The sequence below is a fragment of the Microplitis mediator genome, chromosome 6 (genome assembly GCF_029852145.1).
Source record: "Microplitis mediator isolate UGA2020A chromosome 6, iyMicMedi2.1, whole genome shotgun sequence".
In the NCBI taxonomy this organism is placed as follows: Eukaryota; Metazoa; Arthropoda; class Insecta; order Hymenoptera; family Braconidae; genus Microplitis; species Microplitis mediator.
Genome location: NC_079974.1, coordinates 2627016 through 2644381, shown reverse-complemented (window position 1 = coordinate 2644381; position 17366 = coordinate 2627016). Strand labels below are relative to the sequence as shown.

Here is a 17366-nt window from a genome sequence, read left to right as displayed (position 1 = left end):
ATTGATTTGTTGAAAAAAAAAATCCGAAAATTTTTAATTGGCTGCTAACTTCAGTATCATAATTTTATCATGGTACTAAAGTTAGCCGACGTCTAATGATTTTTGAATTTTTTTTCAAAACGATAAATTACAAAAAAAAATAAACTAAAAATATGCACATGTAAAAATTGAAAAAAACTACTGGCGCAATTTTTTTGAATTTTTTTTTTTTATAATTTACTGTTTAAAAAATAATCCAAAAATTACTAGACGTCTGCTAACTTCAGTACCATAATTTTATCTGCAATTAATTAAGAATTAAAATGATGAGAATCCAGTCGGATATTTTAAAAAATTATGAATAATTAAGTGAGTAAATTAAATTTTTACCCGCAGTTTTTATTTTTTACCAAAAAATTAATTGACGGCAATAGGATTTGTGTCTATGACTGATCAGTACTCGAGTTTAAAAGTAAACACGCAAAAGATTCCATCATAAATAACAAGGAATTGTGTCATTATAAAGCAAGATTATGGTAAAAAAAATGTAGCTGTCAAAATGTATTTTGTAAGAATTTAAAAAAAAAACATCGGGTCCAGATAATAATTAAAATAGTGATTTTTAACCCCCGACTGCATGCAATGAAAATGCATTTCTAAAGTTCTAGTAACTTTTTTTTTTTGTTATATTCCACTTTTCTGGTAATCTAATTGGCCTAATAAATTTGTTAATTATTCAAAATAATCAGAATTCTGTGCTGATGGTTAGAAGCTGTTATTTTTTATTGATAAAATTGTATCTTAGAAATATAGTCGATTGAAAAATTTATTAGTTAAAAATTCAGGGGTAAAACAAAATTCCACTATTTTTTTTTTTCATATTTTATCATGTTGGCTCAATATAGATGGCGCGGAGAAAATCACGCGGGTTTTTTTAAATATTTATGGATGTTATCATAACCCCAGCGGTTTTGACGACACCGTAGAAACGTGGTGAAAACACGGAGTTTCTACGGTGTTAACTCCCTTACAGCCCTGATTAAACAACTGAATTCGATCGAATTAAACAGAATTGAATTTTTAATTCTATATACTTCAGATAAATTCTGTTAATTCGGTACCTAACTTGAAAATGAATTCTGTCTAATTCGGCAGGAAAACCAGAATTTGTCCGAATTAAAACGAATTTAAATAATTCTATTCGGTTTAATTCTGTTTAATTCGAAAATAATTCTCAAGTTTCTGATTCTGACTCCGAATTAAACTGAATAAAACAGATTTCAAATTTTTAAATCGGTTTTATTCTGTTTAATTCGAAAATAATCCTTGAATTCTTTTAAATTCTGTCTTAGCGAATTTAACAGAATTTAAATTTTCAATTATTGAATTCTGTTTTGCAGAATGGGATTCTATAGGTTTCAAACGGAAAATAATATATTTTTCGGGAATTTCCGATTCACTTCAATATGATTTGATCGGAAATTTCCGATTGAATCCTCTGTTGGAGTGAATCGGATTTCTCAACCAGGGGATCGCTACTGTTTTTACTAACATTTCTTAAAAAATTTGACGTAACCTAAATTTAATCTAACGAATGAACGTTAAGGGCATTCTCAGACAGTACCCCCCACTTTTTAAAAATATATAATGACTTTCAACTGTCATAACCATATTTAAATTTTATTAATTAATTAAAAGAACATTAAAACCTTAATTGAAAAAAGGGCAACGTAGTCGTAATTTCGTTGAGATATAGAATTTGAAAAAAAGGACTTTCAGTTGATATCAATTGGGAGTTAAACGAAATTTATTGAATAAATTTTAGCCAACAAAATTTGAAAATTCGAATTATAAAATTGACATGACAATTTTACTGAAATTTATTTAAAAAATTTCGTTCAACTCCTAATTGATATCAAGTGTAAATATTTTTTTTTTAAATCTATATATCGACGAAATTACGACTACGTTGTCCTTTTTTTAATTATTTTTTAATTAATTGATAAAAATTTGATACGCTCATGACAGTTGAAAGTCATTGAAAATTTTTAAAAAGTGGGGGGGGGCACTGTCTGAGAATGGCCTTAAAGTAAAAAATGCCCGGCTGAGCGCGATTTTGAAAACAGTCATTTAATTTAAATTTATAATCTATTATAAAATAATTTGATACATCATATTTTAATATATTTAGATTCACAAATAATTATTTATCAATAATAATATTTTTAGTTGTAATTTTTTTTTTATAAAAATTATAAAAAAACGCCTTGAACAGTTAAAGTGAGCGGGTATAGGCTTTTACCTTAAGATAAATTTTAAAAGTTGACTTTTTAAAAAATTTCATTTGTCATAATTTTATTAACATTTTGGAATATCAGAAAGTTGACTTGGATCGGGCAATATAACTAAAAGTTAACAAAAAGCGAGCCTGGCCTCTTAAAACAGGAACCGAAGATAACCGAAGTCGTCTCTCGGTCGGAATTTATATAAATACTTTTATCGTGTTTTAAATATGATATTTTTTCCCTCTTCATAGAGCTTCCTTTGGTTATCCATCAGACGTCTCACTCAGTCTCTCTCTGCTTCCTTGGTGATCTGATCATCATTTACTATATATGTATTTACTACTTACTATGATTAATGTCATTGAGTGTTGTGAGAATTTTCTACAATTATTTTTATAATACACAGAACAATAATTTGATGTCAATAAAAATAAATTCAAATTTCAATGCGAGCGAAGCGATTGTAAAAATAAAGTGGTGACGAATAAAAATGTCCAATGGCGTTAATAAAATTCTCAGAAAAAGTATTCGTTTAGATATGGACTCATATTATTTTTAACAATTTTGCACACCTCAACGCACAGCGTTATGGGTGTGCTCTATTCTTACTTAAAAATTATCTCGTGTTGATTTATTTTATTTTAGTGAAAATTAAAAGTTTTCATTGATAAAAATAAAAAGTATACAGAAATATTTATTAATTAATCAATTAAAATCAGCCGTGAAGTTTTGAAATTTTATAAAAGATTTAAGTATATTTATAAATCAGCATTCGACTTGATATCCTTGAAAAGTATCCCCGGTTTCTCAGGTCTTTAATATTATATCGTTATTTCTATTAATGTTGAACGATGTCAAAATCTGATCTACCGAAATTAGTGACAGCTCTATTTACATTCAAAGGAAAAAATAATGATGAGGTAAATTTGAATTTATAAATTAATTACTTCATTTTTAATTAGACACTAAAATTATATTTACTTTTTAGTTATGCTTCAAAAAGGGTGATCTCATTATTATTACACAGACGGATGATGGAGGCTGGTGGGAAGGCACATTGAATGACAAAACTGGCTGGTTTCCATCAAACTATGTCAAAGAATACAAGCCTCCTGGTAAGAATTTACTAATTTTCATACAAAGAAAAAAAGGATGATCCTGAATAGGGTGGGTTGAAAAAAAACTTTTTTTTTATTTTTCTTAGCATGGGGGAAGAATTTGTACCTTATAAAAAAAAAAAAATTTCAAGAAAAAAAAAAATTTTTTATTTAACATTTTGAGGTGGCCCACTCGTTTTTTAAATAAATAACTGATTAAACGGGGTAGTTCCAACGAAAAAAATTTTTTTTTGTCCAAAATCGTGGAAAACATCTAATAATTGTCGAATGTGATTTTTTTTTTCTTCACTTTCATTTTAATTCAAAAGAAAATGCTTTTCATTTTTGAATTTTTCACTTAAATTACAAAAATAATAGGAAAAAAATTTTTTCAACTCCTGACTTTCAATTAACTTTCAAGGGGACACCCTACAGATTGTAGAACACCATGTAATTTTTTTCGTTGGGACTACCCCGTTTGATCAATTATTTATTTTAAAAACGAGTGGGCCACCTCAAAATGTTGAGTAAAAAAATTTTTTTTTTCTTGAAAAATTTTTTTTTTTTATAAGGTACAAATTCTACCCCCATGCTAAGAAAAGTTTTTTTTTCAACCCACCCTAATCCTGAAGTTAGCAGACAGTTAAAAATTTTCGAATTTTTGTTTCAACGACTAAATTTTTTAAAAAAATAAATATAAAAATATGCACATGTAGAAAATTTAATAAACTATAGGTGCAATTTTTTCAAATATTTTTTTTTTAATAATTTATTGTCGAAAAAAAATCCAAAAATTATTGGACGTCTGCTAACTTCAGTATCATAAAAAAAGGATTTCTTGGCGCGACAAATTTTTACTTCCCTGGTTAAGAAAAGATTAAAAAAAATTTTAATGTTTCTTGATCTTTCGGAATTATCAATGAAAATTAAAAAGTCTGAAGCGATTAAAAAAATTTTTTAGTGATCGAAAGCTATAAGGAAGTTTTCAAAAAAAATTGAGTAAAGTAGAGGCCCAGTTTTTGACCTTTTTAGAGTGCCGGTTGGGGTTACTATAATAATTGATGTAAGATTTAATTTAATGAGAAAAATAATAATTCTATCGACCATTTTATGATTTTTCAAATAAAGTCATGCGCGTAAAATAATTATTTGAATTTAATTAATAATTTAAATTGACGTTTTAAAAATTGACATTCAGAGACTTAGTTTCTGACCCTCAGAATTTATCAGGTCGCAGTTTCTGAGCCTCGCAGTGGCCTAGTTTCTGACCCTCAAATTACACAAACCATGATTAAGTCATGAAGTACTTACCAAGTTTCAATAAACTAAAACTATTATTTAGATAAATAAATTAAATATTTATTATAACAAAAAAATAATTTTTAAATATTTAAAATAGAAATAATTAAAGTCACTTTAGCTAGCGCCTGTTCTCATTATTTTTCATCGTAGCTCGTTGTCTTTTTTTTTAAACTCTTGAATAAAAAAACAATAAAAAAATTAATTTTGTCATAATAAAAATAGTATTCAACTAAAAGAGTCATAACAATTTAAATACTATTGAAATTGACATCATTTTTACATTAATTTTATCACTCCAAGAATATGTACTTTCAAGATCTAATTATGATCTTTTATTTTTAAAAATGAATATTAAATTTTAATTTATCACTGTATTGTGAATAATAGTAGAAAATAATTTAAGAAAATTATAAATATTGCTATTTTTACATTTTACAGACATGTAATTAAACAGATAATCTCGCTCGCAGTAAGTTATAATTTTAGGGTCAACAACTCCACCATACCTTTAAAATTGAGTCTAGTTATTGGACCTCAAATTTAAACAACAAAACTCATTTTAATGTTTTATAAATGTATTGAAATAAATTTCAATTAAATATTGATCTATCCATCTATTTTTAGTTAAATTTTTTGACTTACATGATAATTAGTGCACAGATTCAATCGTCGTACCTCCTAACGTAAACTGTTTAGACTCTACTTAAAAAATGGCTTCTTCAGCCACTTATGGCTAAAATATTTGTTTTTATTCAGTTAATATTTTGTATGTTTTTTAAATTGCCATCAATTAGGCTCAGAGTAAATTACAATAAATTAAGAAAAAATTGATTTTCTTTTTAAAGTTATAGTTTTTTAAGTAAGTAAAAAAAAAGTTGAAAAGCTCAGAAACTGGGCCAAGGTCAATAACTGGGTCTTTTACCTTACTTTTAAATTGTTCTAAAACTCTTCAGGAATTAAAAGTTCATTATTATTTAGTGACAAGAAAAAATTTTGTATTTAAGTATTTAAAAACTTTCATAATTTCTAGTCGTTCCAAATCTTCCTAAAAATGGGGTTCAGATATTTTTTAGTGATTGAAAAGTCTTTGAAAGTATTCAAGAAAATTGGGTATTTTCGAATTATTCTTAATCACTCCACGGACCGAAATTTCACAAAATTATTCAATAATTAAAAGTTATTCAAAAGTATTCAAAAACTTTAATGATTTCAAATTGTTCCAAATCTAAAAGTATTTAAAAATATTCAAAAAAATTAAGTATTTTTTAATTTCTCTAAATCTTTCCATGAATCGAAATTTCAGTATTCTTCAGCTAGTGAAAAAAAATTTTAAGTATTTGAAAATTGTAATATTTTTTAATTATTCTGAATCTTCATATAAATTGGAATTCAATTATTATTAAAGTATTTAAAAAAAATTTATATTTTTGAATCGTCTCAAGTCTTTCAACAATTAGAAAATTTGACTATTACTTAGTGATTAAAAATTATTGTCAAGTATTTAGAAATTTGAATAACTATGGAAGAATTAAAAAGTATTAAAATAATTTTTTTTTTCACTTTCCAAATCGCTTGTCTTAATCAGGGAATCGCGCTAAGAAATTATTATTATTATTATTTATTTATTTATTTACGCCAATCGGCTTCATATATCTTATTTAACTATTACAGAAGTAGTGTTTAATCATTAACTGCACAGAATGATAATATAATATAATATACTATTTTATATTAGTGACGTGATACAATATTTTTTATTTTTGTTAAAAAACATGATAAAGAATCACCAAAAAAATTTATGGAAGCACAATATTCGTTAACTGAATTCGCTATCCTGTTCCTTGGTCCATAGTGCAAAAAGTTTTTTGATGATTGAGTTGTACTCGACAACCTGTATGATTTTAAACCTACCGATGAAAAAAGATTTTATACAATTGTATAAAATTATATATGCATTAGGGTGAGCCAAAAAAACCAACCTATCGAATTTATGTCTTAAAACGGACCTATATATCGAGAAAAAAATTCTCCCATTGGGCAAAATTTTTAGCTCAATTTTAAAAGGTGTCGGTAGCTATTTGAAATTTCCCATTTAAATAACATGCAAAAAAATTTTTTTTTATTAAAAATATTGTAACTTTTGAACCGCGTGAGATAAAAATTCGGCTCTAGAATATTCTTGTGGGATATTAAATTTCTTTAAAAAAAGTCCTGGGAGTCGAATTTGTAAATTTGATATTTCGTATACTAACAGGCCATCAAAGTCTAGAGTAAACAGAATCATACAAATTTAAGGCTTTGATATTAAAAATATCAATACTACGAGAAAATTTGTTCTACATGTAGTGCATTGAAATTACTAACAATATCCACATTGTAATAAATAATATTTTGTTATCGATTACAATAAAAGAAAAGTATTTGGAAAATCCAAATAAAGCCTTAAATTTGAATGATTCTGTTTACTCTAGACTTTGATAGCCTGTTAGTATACGAAATATCAAGTTTACAAATTCGACTCCCAGGACTTTCTTTTAAGAAATTTAGTGCCCTACAAGAATATTCTAGAGCCGAATTTTTATCTCACACGGTTCAAAAGTTATAATATTTTTAATCAAAAAAAATTTATTTGCATGTTATTTAAATGGGAAATTTTAAATGGCTACCGACACCTTTTAAAATTGAGCTAAAAATTTTGCCCAATGGGAGAATTTTTTTCTCGATATACAGGTCCTTTTTAAGACGTAAATTCGATAGGTTGGTTTTTTTTGCTCACCCTAATATGCATTGTATATGAATTAGAGGAGGGTGGGGCAGAGCGGCCCCCCTGAAATTTTGACCAAAAAAAAATTTTTTTGTTTTTCGACTAATTACTATAAATCCGATATGTTTGCGCATTTTTACCCCTACGCATGACATTTGGGGCAAAATGGACAAGCCCAAAATTTAGAAAAAGTGATTTTTTCATATTTTTATAGTCAAATTAAAAAAAAATTAGTATAATTCCACATTTCTAGCCATACGCATAACACCTGGGGCAAAATGGACCAGCCGAAACTTCCGAAAAAATTATTTTTTCATATTTTTTGGCTGTTTCTTTATGTAAGAGGCAAATTTGGTCACTAAAAATTTATAAAAATTAAATTTTTTTTTTTAGTTGATAAATTTTTGAAATAAAGTAAAATTATAGAATTGATTTTTTTTTTTATTAAATAACCATTAGTAATTAAGGTAATCGAGAGTGAACGATTTTTTACGCTTTAAAAAATTTTTTTCGAGTAATATAAAACCAAAAATAGTTGTCAAGAGAAAGAAATACATTCTTAATGATGAAAACAATTTAAAAAAAAAAAACGAAAAAAAAAATTTTTTTTATCACTTTTTGAAGGGGGGCCGCTCTGCCCCACAAAAAAAAAAAAATTTTTCAGAATTTTGGCAAAATGTCCATAAATTTGTTCGAAATAGAACAAAAGTAAAGTGATCTTATGGTTGAAAGCCACAAAAAATAATAATTGGCTTAGGGGGGCCGCTCTGCCCCACCCTCCCCTATATATAAATTGGATAGAAAAAATGGCCCGATCCAATTGTATACAATTCTATACAAATTCTATACAAATTGTATACAATTTTATATGATTATATATAATTATATAGAATTGTATATAATTTGTATAGAATTGTATATAATTTGTATAGAATTTGTATAGAATTGTATACAATTGGATCGGGCCATTTTTATATATAATTTCATATAATTGTATAAAATCTTTTTTCATCGGGTGGTTTATTGCAGACAAGACCAAATTGTTCCAAAATTTCTGGGGAGTCAATGTGGCCATTTATGGTTTTGTAGAAAAATATAAAATCAGCGACTTCTCTTCTGTAGGAGAGTTTGTTGATCTTAAATTGATCATACACTTTTTCTTTTCATATTTAATCCTATAGTTCGCATATAGAATTTTATGTACTTGCAAAGCTTGATCTGTGTTTTTTCCTCCTTGTTGACAAGAAGATTGGTGTAGGGACCAAATTATAGAGCAGTACTCAAGTATCGGGCGGACGAGAGCTGAGAAATGAGCTTTTGCATTATCTATTGAAAATTAAAATTTTCTTGAAGTGAGAAACAATTTCTAGGTCGAGAAAAACCTTTCTTGCGTCAATAATTTTTTTTCTAGATCTAAGAAAATTTTTTTTTCCACTTAATAAATAATGAAAAATTTTTTTTGCACTAAGAAATATTTTTTTTCTGTGTACTTAACTATTTACTGATAATTAAATTTATTTTTTCTATCATAGAATCCGGACATTCCTCCACAAAATCATCGCCAGAGAAAACAAATCAAGAGCTTCCTGTTTATCAAAGACTCAATCGAGATATAGTACTGAGAGATTTGGTTGATTCTGAGCGAGCCAGTGTTGCAGAATTACAAAGTTTTGTTAATACTTTTCTTGAACAATTAGCGCTGAGTAATATGTGAGTGTAAATTTTTTTTTATTTTATTATTTTGAGTTTAAATTAGTGGATATTATTCATTTTATCAATTGATTAATTTCCAAATAATTTATCGAGTATCAAAAGAATTATTTTTTGAATCCAAAAGAAAACTGAGATGTCTCTTCAAACTTTAATTAATCACCAAAATTTTATTGTGGACATTTGTAGATGTAAGAGGAAATAAAAAAAATTAAAGTTTGATTAATAGGGAGGGACGACCCATCCTCATATGGCTCGTAAAATTTACAAAAAAATTACAGAATCGGTCTTATGATTTTTTCTAGTAGAGAACAGGGGAAAGAACAAAAAATGTGTATGTTATGATGGGTCATTTCTGTCCGGAGGAAATTTACGGACTATTTTTTACTCTATCCTAATTAACCAAGTCCAAATAAGACATAAATATAAAATATACATATAATTACAACTTGACTAATTTCTATACATTATTTTTACGTACCTTTAAATTTTCAAGTCATGAATATATCGTTAAATTTTTTTTTATTGTCCGTGAATCAAACAATTTTTTAAAATATTAATTATAACATTTAATGATAACAATTATTTAAAAAACTTTATTTTGAACTAAAAATTATTTTATTTTATATATGATTAATTTCCAAATAGTTGAAATTTCACAAATCAAAAACTAATTGAGATTGTTACAAAAAAATTTGAAGTGTATTCTAAACATTTTATAAATTAGTCAAACTTCAAATCTTTATTGACAAATTCACTGTTAACTATTTTTTCGACTTTCTAAAATAATTGTTATAAATTACTCATGTGATTAATGTGTGTAACAATCTCAATTAGTTTTTGATTTGTGAAATTTCAACTATTTGGAAATTAATTATTTATAAAATAAAATAATTTTTAGTTCAAAATAAAGTTTTTTAAATAATTGTTATCTTTAAAATTAATATTTTAAAAAATTGTTTGATTCACGGACAATAAAAAAAAATTTAACGATATATTCATGACTTGAAAATTTAAAGGTACGTAAAAATGATGTATAGAAATTAGTCAAGTTGTAATTATATGTATATTTTATATTTATGTCTTATTTGGACTTGGTAATTACTTTCAGTTAATTCGTTTCAAATTTCAAAGAAAAATTTTTTTTTGTTTTTTTAATAATTATTTTTACTTAAATTACTGTAATAAATTTATTTTTTATTAAATATAAAAGATGATAAATTTACTTCTTGTTCAATTCCAAAAAGTACTATTTATTATTATGATATACAATTATCTTGTTTTTAAATTTACCGCTGATTTTTTTTATCTATCATCTGGTCACTGTTATGATAATCCTAATTTTAGTATAGAATTCTAATTTATTGACTGAAGTTATTTCTCCCTTTTTTTTTTTTTTTTTTGGCATTTTATAACTTTGACGAATTGTCAATTGGACGAATCGTGAATTCTGCGAAGTATGATTTCAGGATTTTTTAACTTTGACATTTTTTCAATTGGTCGAATTGTTACTTGAGCGCGTTTTTATTCCAACGTGTTGAAACATTTGCATTTTGTGACTTGAACATTTTGTCACTTTGGCTATTTATGATTTGGGCATTTTGTTGCTTCGTGGAAACGTATTTGGGCGAAATATACACTGGTCAGAATGTGATGTGGGAATTTTGCCTGCAAGCCGGAAATTGTTAACGTGGCGCGAGTTGACGGAATCTACGCGCCGATTTTTACGGCGAGTTTGTGGCGGATATAAAATTATAGACAAAGATTTTTTTTTATTATTATTAAGAGTGTGAGGGGAAAAGGGGAGGGTTAATAAATTTTTCTGTCGAGGACAAAAAATTAAATTGATTTTTATTTATTGACAAAAAATTTGATTTTTTTTATAATAGATTAGAAAAATAACGGCAATGAAATCAGAGATTAGAATAAACTAAAAACAACACAGCACGTCAATCAATAAAAATAAATGTGAGCACACCAACTCACGCGATAGTTTGCAGAAAATTAGACTTGTTGATCAAGATAAATTATTCTGCTAACGGTAGTCGCAATTCTCTCCCTGATTATCGACTTCTTCATCTCGAGCTCTTGCGAACGTTTATAAGAATGCAATTCGATTCTTCTAATCATAAATTCAGTGCCGAAAACGATGAGGGCCCAGACTGTAGACAGCGCAATCGCAATATAAGCCAAAGCAGAATCTTCAAGATCCAATTGGTTGTATTTTGTCAACTTCTTAATTCTTTCAACAATTTTTCTCTTTTTCATAAAATTTATATAAAGATCGCGTTTTTCAAAATAATTTAGAAAGCCAGTTTCCATCAATTTTAGGGCTATCTTTTTAACTCTTTTATTTAACGCCCAATTTCTATTAGTCGTAAACACGTTTAATCTACGAGCGAAATCTTTCGAAGAAACGTGTGTGTCAAGATAAATGTGGTCAAGTTCACTATAATCAATAATACAAGCAATGGAAGCATTGTTCCGCACATTTTCTAGGCAGTGAGGATATTCAGCCTCACTTAAGTGATGCACATATTTTTCAAAAGATTCGTCTTCCCATAGATTACTGCTCCTTAATTCCCGGTCAATCTCCGGTGAATAACCAAAATAAATGTGGTAGTTGTTGTCCCGCAAATCCTTGAGGGTTTCAATATTTTTATGGCCCGGGCGAGTTAAAACAGAAACTAGCTGCCCTTGCAGCACTGGATTGAAAATCAAAATAAACAGGGTCGCGCTCAGGAAAGTGATGCGCATCGTCAACTTGTCGATGGGGGTCATCATCCTCATGTTTAATATCAGAGCCAAGAGATCTAAGACAGCTGCACCGAAATGGTACTTGTTGTTCAGCAGAATCATACCAAATATTAATACCAAAATAACAGACGACATTATTATATTTTGAGAAGTGAAGAAATCAGCAACTACTTGGCTGAGAGTCGGTATGGTGTTTTGCTTTTGAGTTATTATTATGTAACCGCCTTGCAGATAGAAAGGAATTATATTTTCGTCCCTATACGACACCTCATTGATGTTCTGGGGATCGGTCACGAATATGGTATCATATGTTTTTCGAAATATTACGTAATCAATAGGCGTAATATTGATGGCTGATAATATCACCTGATAAAATAAGTTCGTTCTATTAAACGCTATATAATTGTACCACATTTGAAGTTTGTAGTTATCTATATACGCAGTTTTGTCAAAATTAACACTTGCACAAGTCTTTTTATCTGAAACATGAAAAACAAATGATTTATGAATTAGTCATTCTAACCAGTGGGATATAAATCATCATAGTTCTACATGGAAAGAATTTTCGTATGAATATTGCTATGTTATTTATTCTAAAAATTACTCTAAATCGAGTAATCTTAGGCCATTACGACTTTTTACTTTCGAATTACGAAATTTTACTCTTTCAGTGAGTAAAAATCAATCAGATTAATTTTTACTCACAATTACGAGTAAAAATTACACCTAGCGGCTGTCTAAATAAATTCTCTCTAATTCAATTTTTACTCGTAGGTTATGATAAAAAGTTGATGATTCAATTTATAAAATTTATATTGAATTACAATAAAAATTACAATTAATAGGCTGAAATTTTCATAAAAAATCTAAAAATCATCTAATTGCTTTAGAATATGACTTAAAAAAAATATTTTGAAAAATAATAAAAAAAAAATTACTCTTATTGTGTTGAAAAAGAAAAGATACAAATTTTTTTTTTAATTTTAAAATAAATATTAAGTTATAGAGAGATACAGAGATCGTCTTTTTTTCCAAGCCTACGTTTGTGTGCGTAACATATGTAAGTTGTCGCGAGCAAAATAAAAGACATTTAATTGAAGCCGATATTAACCGAAGATTAACGGAGACTACTGAAATATTACCCTGCAGTTTAGAGTAAAAATTACTTCCATAGATAAGAAAATTTATTTGAGTTATAGGCAGTTTTTCATCAAAAAGTTAATGGGTTTAAAAGAATGGTATATTGGGGAGTAAAAATCAATCGCACGGAGTAAAAATGAATAGATTAAGATGAGATATTCACAATAATCGATTAAATATAAGACTTTTAAATAATTACTCAGTAGTAGAGTAAAACATGGTCTAGCAACGTTAATATTTAAACAAAAAATATTAAATTTAAAGCAACGGCCCAGGATTACTCGAAATTACATAGTAATTTTTATCAAAAAATTATTTCCGTGTATGATCAAGGAAATCAGCTGTAGAACGAATTCCTCGATCAAAACTTCTAACCATAATTATAAATTCTTACCGTTTACGAATGACATTCTGTAGAGTGTCCATGGGTCGGGTGGTTTGTCCGGTGCGTTAACTTTCCTCCATGGTTTGGGTGCTCGATCTGCGTACGGATTAAATGTGTAGACAATCGTATCGTTGTTGAATCCGTTCGGACATGTGAAGTATGATGACACCATTCTAGAGCTCCACAGACATTTAAGTGTCGCCAATGCATCGCTGCACTGTTTTCCAACTGCGAAGACGACCCGCTCGCTGTTCCAAGGATCCCACTGATCGATGTCGGTGAGAATATTTTCAAGTACATCGAGAGAATCAGCAGACAAAATATAGCTCGGATACGAATTATGTCCAATGAATGTTTTCGTTCCTTCCATGAATGATCTTCTATTTGATATAAATAAATTTTCATCAATTACAAGAACAGACGAGTTTGTTTGTTTATTTTTCTTGATTCCGTAAATGATATCCGTCAAATTAGAACTGACCGCCACCGGGTTCATTCGATCAGGAAAACATAACTCCAGTAATTGTAACTGTGATCAAAAAATCAATAACTAATCAATTTTTCTAATGTTATAATTAAAAATTTTCTTTTTAATATCTTACCGTATGTGTGTGAGAAATCGAACGGTTGCTTAATTTTGAAGATCCAAGAATTTTAATTTTGTCGCACACAATGACGTGCACATATAATGAACACAAAATAATATATTTTATCAAATTCATTATAATTTCTTAAAATTTTTAAAATATTTTAGTAAATTGTTATTTCAAAGCAATAATTATTTATTGGACTATTGAGTAAAATCAATAAGTGGATGCTCGTGAAATACGCGACTATGCTCTTGGGTTTGAGCCTCGTCACTAACGCAGGAATATCAATAAATAAATAATTCCCACTTGTGTCATTGCAAAGGATACGTGTCCATCCGCGGTTCGAGTGTTTCCATCTAATTAAGTGCACATATTATACCTTTACAATATAAACCGAGGATTCTACGGTTTCCGTGGCGCCGCTAAATGGCCGTGAATTCTTGTAGAACTCGTCAAAATAAGACTTTCTAAAAGAATAAAATTTTTCGATATCTTGCTTAGTTTTTGAGAAAAATGCGATTTTTTCCGAAAAGTGAAGTATTTCATAGATTTTAATATCTTTAATTTTTTTCCGGAAAGTGCATTTGAAGACGAAAATTTTGAAAAAAAAAAAAAAACGTCTAAATTAGTCCATTTTTAAAGAAGTTACAGCTATTTGAAAAAAAGTCTTATTTCGTCGAGTTCTACAAGAATTAACGATCATTTGGTGGCACCACGGAAACCGAAGACTTCCCTAAACTTCTACTTAGTCCATCGGCTGAAGAGGAGGTCCCGTAAACATTTTGTTGGCACCGGGTAAATCCAACTGTTTCTTATGTATTTTGGGCCAAGGATCACGAAAATTGGGTCCATTTTGTTCAAAAGTGGTGCAAACAATTGTTTATAACAATTTAATTGTTTAAATCAAAATAACTCCCGAACGGCTGGTTTGTTGGGGCAGTGTAGAGGAAAAAAAATGTTTAGAATAAAAAAATACACAAAAAAGGTATCATGTGTTTTTTTTGCATCTCAAATATTTCGCGAGATATAATAAAAAACGAGCCGGCGCTCGGACCTCTCCCTCGCGCACTACCGACTGCCTATGCGCGAGCTCTCTCTCCGCCAAATCGCGTCAGATGCTGGATAGGCCGGAATTTTCCTAAGTTTTTTACATTAAAAATCATAGAAAAATAAAAAAAAAAATCGATTAATTGTCGATACTACCAATCGACAGCATTTTTTCTGAAACGAATTTTTGTCGTATCGTCAAAAGACGTTTTTTTTTTGTTCACGAATGTTATAAACAAATGGATTTTTTCAAAATCCGAAATGGGTTTAAAAAATCGAAAAAATGTCGATACTACCAATCGACAGCATTTTTTCTGAAACGAATTTCTGTCGTATCGTCAAAAAACGTTTTTTGGTAGTATCGACATTTTTTTCGATTTTTTGAACCCATTTCGGATTTTGAAAAAATCCATTTGTTTATAACATTCGTGAACAAAAAAAAAACGTCTTTTGACGATACGACAAAAATTCGTTTCAGAAAAAATGCTGTCGATTGGTAGTATCGACAATTAATCGATTTTTTTTTTTATTTTTCTATGATTTTTAATGTAAAAAACTTAGGAAAATTCCGGCCTATCCAGCATCTGACGCGATTTGGCGGAGAGAGAGCTCGCGCATAGGCAGTCGGTAGTGCGCGAGGGAGAGGTCCGAGCGCCGGCTCGTTTTTTATTATATCTCGCGAAATATTTGAGATGCAAAAAAAACACATGATACCTTTTTTGTGTATTTTTTTATTCTAAACATTTTTTTTCCTCTACACTGCCCCAACAAACCAGCCGTTCGGGAGTTATTTTGATTTAAACAATTAAATTGTTATAAACAATTGTTTGCACCACTTTTGAACAAAATGGACCCAATTTTCGTGATCCTTGGCCCAAAATACATAAGAAACAGTTGGATTTACCCGGTGCCAACAAAATGTTTACGGGACCTCCTCTTCAGCCGATGGACTAACTCCTAAACATTGCAGCTTTGCGCAAAATCGATCGACAGAAAAATATTTACTGAGCTTCACATCTTACGTAATTTATAAATTCACACCTTTAACAGAAAAATAATAATTTTAAACTTTCATTGAAAATTTTATTTCGACAATAATTTGATTTAAGGGAAATAATTTATCAGATTATACTTTTTATACACGGAGAGAAATGTATCGTAAATACTCCTATTGCGATAAAAAAGTTTAGTAAATATTACTTTGCTATCTAGTACCAAGTCCACGAAAAAAATAAGCATCTAAAATTTTACTATATTGTATGGTGAGATTTACGTTACGGATAGGAAGGGCTCCTGTGTTGTCAAGAAATTATTTTCAAGTAATGTTTATTTTGCTTTATGTAGATTTACCTTCCCTGTATGAGAGTAGTTTCCTAAACAGCGCGGTAAGAATTACTGTGCTGAGTAGCTGCTATCTCTCTGCAGTGACGTTAGCGCTGCTAAGCAGTCATAAGTCGTAGCTATGGCGGTGAATTACTCAAGACAATTCTTCGACGATACCCCCCACTTTTTGAAAATTTTTAATGATCATGAATTTTTATAACTATTTTAGAAACTTCATTTATTAATTGAAAAAAAAATTCGAGCAATAATTTAAAAAATAAAAACATAATTATAAATTCGCCGGGATATATATTTTGAAAAAATTACTTATAGTTTTTTTACGTTATCTGTTTAACAAAATTCGTTAAATAAATTTCGGTAAAATCTTCATGTCAAGATAATAAGTCGAAATGTCAAATTTTTAAGGCTAAAATTTTTTTATTAAATTTCGTGAAACAGGTGATTTGAAATAACTGTGAGTTATTTTTTTTAAACCTATATATCCTGACGAGATTGTGAATATCTTGCCTTTTTTTTTAATTAATGTTTTGATTTCTTAGTTAAAATTAATACAGTTATTAGGTTACGAGTATTATGATTTATTACTCAATAAAATAAAACTTACAACTTATCACAACAGGCACGGATACTTTTTTAAATGTTGATATACTCTAGAGCAGCACAGTAATATTTACTGTGCTCGTACAGACATTTTCACAGTACATTCGAAGCGCCATCAAACACAAATTTTCATTACTATACCGCATAGGAATTATTACTAGGCTGTTTAAGCATACTGTTTTCATCGCAATAGGAATATTTACGGTACATTTCTCTCCGTGTAATTTAATAATTTATTTAAATCATAAACTACAAGAGATCCATACAACTCAACAAGTAAGAAGTACATAATTTATTTTGTGTTCGTATTTGCCTCAAAAAGAGTCAACGAATCTTAAAACAGACTCGAGCTTCGATTGAATCGAC

General features: G+C 28.6%; 2 protein-coding genes across 3 annotated transcripts in view; one reads left to right on the top strand and one right to left on the bottom strand.

The window, feature by feature from the left end:
• Window positions 1–2554: 2554 nt before the first annotated feature.
• LOC130669631 (rho guanine nucleotide exchange factor 7) overlaps window positions 2555–17366 on the top strand; it is a 30368-nt gene continuing 15556 nt past the window's right edge. The window contains exons 1-3 of one of the 2 annotated variants that reach the window (XM_057472623.1): window positions 2555–3184; window positions 3253–3379; window positions 8960–9137. In XM_057472623.1, coding sequence (XP_057328606.1) covers window positions 3116–3184; window positions 3253–3379; window positions 8960–9137 — 374 coding nt within the window. In that variant the 5' untranslated portion in view covers window positions 2555–3115. The remainder of the gene's footprint in view (window positions 3185–3252; window positions 3380–8959; window positions 9138–17366) is intronic. The other variant, XM_057472624.1, reaches the window with a different exon arrangement.
• LOC130669630 (uncharacterized) lies at window positions 11045–14270 on the bottom strand. Its single transcript, XM_057472621.1, has 3 exons — window positions 14022–14270; window positions 13429–13948; window positions 11045–12373 (listed from the first exon to the last, which is right to left on the bottom strand). The coding sequence occupies exons 1-3, from the start codon at window positions 14139–14141 to the stop codon at window positions 11142–11144; spliced, it is 1872 nt and encodes a 623-aa protein (XP_057328604.1). The 5' UTR covers window positions 14142–14270; the 3' UTR covers window positions 11045–11141.

Coding starts and splice junctions, on each gene's coding strand:
- LOC130669630 (XM_057472621.1), bottom strand. CDS start 14,141: ATGAATTTGATAAAATATATTATTTTGTGTTCATTATATGTGCACGTC. Junction 13,949..14,021: donor CGATTTCTCACACACATACG/GTAAGATATTAA, acceptor TTTTGATCACAG/TTACAATTACTGGAGTTATG. Junction 12,374..13,428: donor CAGAATGTCATTCGTAAACG/GTAAGAATTTAT, acceptor TTCATGTTTCAG/ATAAAAAGACTTGTGCAAGT.